This window comes from Schistocerca americana, chromosome 4 (genome assembly GCF_021461395.2).
Source record: "Schistocerca americana isolate TAMUIC-IGC-003095 chromosome 4, iqSchAmer2.1, whole genome shotgun sequence".
NCBI classification, from domain to species: domain Eukaryota; kingdom Metazoa; phylum Arthropoda; class Insecta; order Orthoptera; family Acrididae; genus Schistocerca; species Schistocerca americana.
In genome coordinates, this window is record NC_060122.1 from 342,426,196 (window position 1) to 342,432,195 (window position 6,000).

Sequence of the window (6,000 nt, forward strand, 5' to 3'; positions counted from 1 at the left end):
CAAAAAGTTCTGACAACTGTACCAACAAATGCATCGCGCTCTCAGAAGACGAAAGGGGTTCTAGGAGGAGCACGTTCATGTGGTAGAAATACAGCTGATACTCGTTTGCCAACCTCAAAAGCTCACTATGACGCCTCCACAGATGTGAAGTTGCCTACCAGCAGACTGCATCCTAATATATGTAGCATGGAAGCATGGGCGTGATTCTGAGAGCAGTTCATACCTTCCAAAGATGAAAATCCTACATTGTCTATTATTAATTAGCATATATTCTTCTGTGGGTATCTAGATGTGTAACATAAGGACTTGGCCTATGGGACTTCTTCCACAGCTGACACATATTAGAAGACGAAGCATGATTTCAAATCCAAATAAAGCAATGACAACAGAATTAATCAAAGCCACATAGACCCATAGGAGAACCTCAAAGCTTGTACTTCATGCAGTCCAGAAGCTCTCAACGCCACCTACAATGATTGCCATAAGCATATTTAAGCACTATGAGCACTGGGAGAGAATGTGGATTCTTTTAGATTGCTCACTGCCAAACATCGACGTGAATTCTCACAGGATATTTGCAGACACTGGCTTATCCATGCATGAAGGCAAAAGATCCAAGAATGGAATCTCACACACCTCGTGGAGCGTCTAAAGGAAGAGGTGGATGGAACATACAACATACGTGAAGATACTGTTCCACCAGGGAATTGTGTAGGCTACACATTAGCATTTCATGTGAAGGTTAGAACGACGGGTGACAAGAAGAAGAAACAATAAAATTCAGGAGCCTTCTGTGTGTAATACAGTGAATGGGAACACTGGGGCCAAAACTGACTAAAGGGTGCAAATTTACAGGCTAGAACAGAATCGCGAAGGAAACGAACTGCTGCGCCTTTTCCTTGGACGTGGCCACAACTAAGATCAGTGTTTCAAACGGAGAAAGGCATCCTGTATGAAATGTCGTGGGAGGAACCACATTTCTTTCCGCAACAGCCACATCACGGCAAGGACCAAGTTCGAAACGATTTTCTCTTTTACGTATTTGCAAACTGCTCATGTGAATATCAGAAAAATAACCGGTAAGACCGGTATCGACCGTTCACTGACTGAATAACACAACTTAATTGCACTGATTACACTGGAGCCGTAAGTCTGGAGGTAACCACATTTGAGTGATCGTACACTTCAACCCTCTCAAGGAGGAAGGCTGATTTTGATATCATGGGACACCACAAACTCCCACATACACGGTCAAGTCACATTTATGTGACTATCTACCAAAAGCCTGAATGACCATCTCTTGCAGTGCAAACGTGCAGGAAGACACTCAGTGAGATTTTGGAAGTTACCGGCAGGAATGTAGGAATGTCTTCATTGCTGTGGCCAGCTGCGCTAGGTTTCTCGGTTGGGGATCCGTGGTGCGAACAGCCCGATCGAAGAGGCCTCACAGATCCTAGATTGGGTTTTAATCTGGGAGTTTGGTGGCCAGGCGAGTACGGTAAACTCATCCTGGTGCTCTTCACACCGTGAACACACATTGCGAGTTGCGTGGCACGTTACAGTGTCCTCCTGGTGGATACATTCTTGCCGACGAAAGACGAACTGCATGTAGGCGTAGACATGGTCCCCAAAGATAGTTGCGTACTTATGTTGATCATTGTGCCTTGCAGAATGAAGAGATCACGCAGGGAATTCCCCAGACCATAACCCTCCCTCCTCCGACCTGGACTTTTCCGACAGTTGTTCCAGGGTGTTTTCTTTCAGACGTTTCACGACATAAAACGTCATTCATCTGAAAAGGCAGCCTTTCCCCACTCAGTGGACGTCCTGTTGCGGTTTTTGCTTGCGAATTCCAGCCTTCGTCGCCGATGAACAGCAGTTAACATGGGTGGATGAACCAGGCACCTGCTGTGGGGGCCCATACGCAGCTACCTTCGCTAAAGGCTCGTTGAGGAGACATTGCTTGTAATCCTTTTAATTAATTTCATTAATTCGAAATGAAATGATCACAGAACAAAGTTACAATCCACAAAACGTGAACTAGTTGGGTCAGGCGGCGGAAGAATTATACCAGAAAGTCTGTAATCCATCGCAGAGTCGTTATCAGCGCAGTCCGTTTGGCATGCCGTAGTCTAATCCAGTAGAGAGCTACTAGGTAGCAGTAGCAGATTACGAGGACGATTTAAACAGCCTTCACTTGGTGAACAGCCTATTGGAGCTGTCAGCCGGTGCATAAAAAGGCCTTCTGGTCTCTCGGTGCCAGCACCGGCTGACTGCTGGAAGCGCACACAGCCTCTACTGAGTTGCCGGAATCCGTCCTTGATAACATCTATATCTTCTAAGGCGGGATCAACTTCGTCATCTGGTAAAGATGCAGGCAGGTCTACTTCAAACTCTTTCTGAAGTGTGCAGCAACGTATACTTTCAGAATCTATACATTTCCATTGATAATTCACTTTAGTAGCCATTGAACAAATCTTTTCGCCACTATACCACATTTCGATCCTTACACAATAGGCACCTGTTCAGATTGCAATTTGGCATACTACTTCCTGGGCAGTGTTTTCATTACGTGTAAATCATGTAAATTTGCTAAAGACGACTAATTTAAAACTAGGGGTAGAGCTAACAACTAGGGGTAGAACTAGAAACAACCCCCAGGCTGTGGCTAAGCCATGTCTCCGCAATATCCTTTCTTCCAGGAGTGCTAGTTCTGCAGGTTCGCAGGAGAGCTTCTGTGAAGTTTGGAAGGTAGGAGACGAGGTACTGGCGGAATTAAAGCTGTGAGGACAGGGCGTGAGTCGTGCTTGGGTAGCTCAGTGGGTAGAGCGCTTGCCCGCGAAAGGAAAAGGTCCCGAGTTCGAGTCTCGGCCCAGCACACAGTTTTAATCTGCCAGGAAGTTTCAGAGCTAATAATTATATCTTACAGAGGATTAGGCAATTAGCCTTTGTACAAGGGCAATTCGGAAAGGAAGATAGGTCGCGAAATGGAAACCACAGTGAAACACAGAGACGTGTTGAGCAGAATCTCTAGTATGCCCATAGGTAGCGTCACGTCGTTCTTCTCTGTCGTGAGCACAGTGAATGCATAAAGATGCCTAGAAAGTAGTGTCTCCTGCCGAGTATGGGTGCCCACCAGGAGCTTTCGCCTAATTTTACGCAACCCCACATCACTGTCATGCATTTCCTTCTTAAACACAGTTCTATACCGCACAATGCAGGGGCAATGAGGACGCTCCTGCAGCGTTTTCGGTGGGAAATGTTAGATCACCAACTGCACAGCCTGTACTTGGTTCCCTCTAATTTTCATTTCTGCTCACATGAACTGCCTTGCCGCAATGGATACACCGGTTCACGTGAGATCACCGAGGTTAAGCACTGTTTGGCGTGGCCAGCACTTGGATGGGTGACCATCCAGCCACCATGCGCTGTTGCCACTTTTCGGGGTGCACTCAGCCTCATGATGCCAATTGAGGAGCTACTCGACCGAATACCATCATAACGACCTATCCGCTTGCTCCTCGGAGGACACGGCGGTCGGATGGTCCCGGTAGGGCACTCGTGGCCTGAAGACGGAGTTCTCACATGAACAGCTGGCTGTAAAGACGATATTTTGGCACAGACAACGAGTTGCAGTCCAGCATAGCAAATTGTCGGAAAGCACAGGAGGCTGCCATCGATAAGTAGGGTATTGGAAAGTTAGTACAACACTACGACAGATGTGTAAGTCGGAACGGTGACTGTGTAGAGGAGCACCTGGAATATGTAATTAACTGTCGGAAATAAAACAGTGTTGATTTTCACTGGGGTTTCTATTTTGCGACAGATCTTTCCTTGCTTTCCAAATAGCCCTCATAAATCCCAATGTCCAATCTAGAAGTTCGAACCTTGCAGCTCTTAGCAACTACAGGCACTATTTTGATGATAATTTCGTGAAAATCAAATATCAATGTTGCTCACCAATGCGCACATCAGACAGTCTGGTGGGTAAAAGATGGCAACCACTCGGCTAAATGTGTTACAGATGACACAGACACTGAGTGTAAATGACAGTGTTGATTGTAGACATTGGTGTCACATGATCGCTCTAGCTGGTCGTGCTTATCACAGACTCTGAGATTCTGAAGCACACGGATCTGGACTGATTAGGTAAAACCCAGATGAAAATAACTTTCTCTTTAAGTTCACACCTAAATTTGTTATTACATGTTAAACAACATACCATGTGTATAAAGTAATAACAAGGACTGAAATTTCTAAATTTTCTGTGGATGCAGTGATTATTTCTGCTTAAAAGGAGGAGGACTCTATGATGGACTAAATTTGTTTTTTACACCGGATTCTCAACCGACAGTTCCTCGTGAGAAGGAAGCGTTTTTTAAATTTTCTTATCGCCATCATTTTCTAACATGTACACAAAGAAAGACTAATGATTCCAATACAAAAGTACATAGATAATAAATAACACAAACACCATAAGCCAATACATGTGTCTCGGACCTGAATCATGCTTTGTGAATCTGACAATATTTCTTTGAGGCCACTGCTCAGTACCGTCAAGCGGTGTCTGCCGGTTACTGATGGTATTTACCAACTGCTGGTGTCCTCTTGGTGCCGGTCTTGTTATGGAGGCCTCATGTGGAAGTTGCACATGTGCTGTCGGATGACAATGTGCATCAGTTGCCTCCAAGAAATACTGTGGAATTTATAAAACGTGATCCGCCGGCAAAACCGGTAGTGTTTTATTTAACATACCCAAAGGGAAAGCCTGAAGAGTCACAGAATAAGCCCTCTGTTTAAGCTCGCCACTTGTTCAATCTGGAAATATTGGTATATAAAAGATACAGGAAGTACAAAACATTGTGGTATGGTGGATGGAAAGTGCTGCTATCTTGAGATGCGAACTGATCAGCCTTAGTCCGAAATATACTATTCTTGTGGTGTGACTATCGTTTAGTTGATTGTTTACTGACAATGCCTGTTACGGTTGGCTGCACATTGTTTTTGTAGATCTCAGTCTAAAAGACGATTTACCATGAACTGTGACGGTCCTATTACAGCTCCTCAAGATACAATTGATCTTACTTCCATTTCTCTCAGTGCATGGCCATTGATAAAGACGTGCTGAGCTCCATTTACTAGCAAGGGTTCAGTTCTGTTACATGGCTACGCATCTGATTCACGAGAACGTGTTTTGTTTATCAGACGGTATTAAATAACTTTATCAAAGATTTTGTGATTTAGTGCACGAAGGATCATTGCCTGAAGAATCAAATAAGTTTTACATGTACCATATTTTGTTGCCTTTTTAAAACCCATTGTTTACTCTAAATTTACTGTTGCTGTATGCAGGTTGAACTGCAATGTACCTAACGCTCTGACATCTGTCGAGATAGTTTTATTGCCTGCCTGCATACCCGTAATAAACAATTTTTCTTTTTCAGGGAGATTCAGGAGGTCCCCTCATAGCAGATGGCCAGCAGATCGGAATAGTCTCATGGTCCGAGAAGCCCTGCGCCTCCGAAGGTTTACCTGGAGTCTTCACAGAAGTTTCGTACTTCATCGATTGGATCAGCGAGCGTATATCCACCAAGTAACAGTCAACGTCGTTAAACATATCGAAGTTTATGTTCGATACTCGCTGATTTAATGTCCGCACGACTCCAATAACATCAGAGAGAAATACGGTGTTACAGATAGTACAACATAGAGGAAGACATTATCCTAGTGTGCATCACTGCACAACCCTGTCAGTCCAGAAAATTCGAGACGGGATTAATAATAGTAATATTAATAAAAGAGAGAAGAATTTTAAGATGGTGGTTTTAATCTCAGCTGTGCTACGTAGTTCGCCCCCACTTGGGTGCGACGCATACAACGTCTGTACAACTGTGTACAACTGTTAGACAGGCTTCCTTTGGAATGTCGTTCAACTCGCGCGTCGCACTGGCTCGAAAGTCGGATATGTCGTCAAAGAGTTGACCCTTCTTGTGGATTTCT

General features: G+C 44.5%; 1 protein-coding gene across 1 annotated transcript in view; it reads left to right on the top strand.

Moving 5' to 3' along the window:
- The window catches only part of LOC124613464 (brachyurin-like), a 126,085-nt gene extending 120,488 nt beyond the window's left edge, over positions 1–5,597 (top strand). Inside the window, exon 7 of the mRNA XM_047142170.1 lies at positions 5,445–5,597. Coding sequence (XP_046998126.1) covers positions 5,445–5,597 — 153 coding nt within the window. The remainder of the gene's footprint in view (positions 1–5,444) is intronic.
- Positions 5,598–6,000: the final 403 nt, after the last annotated feature.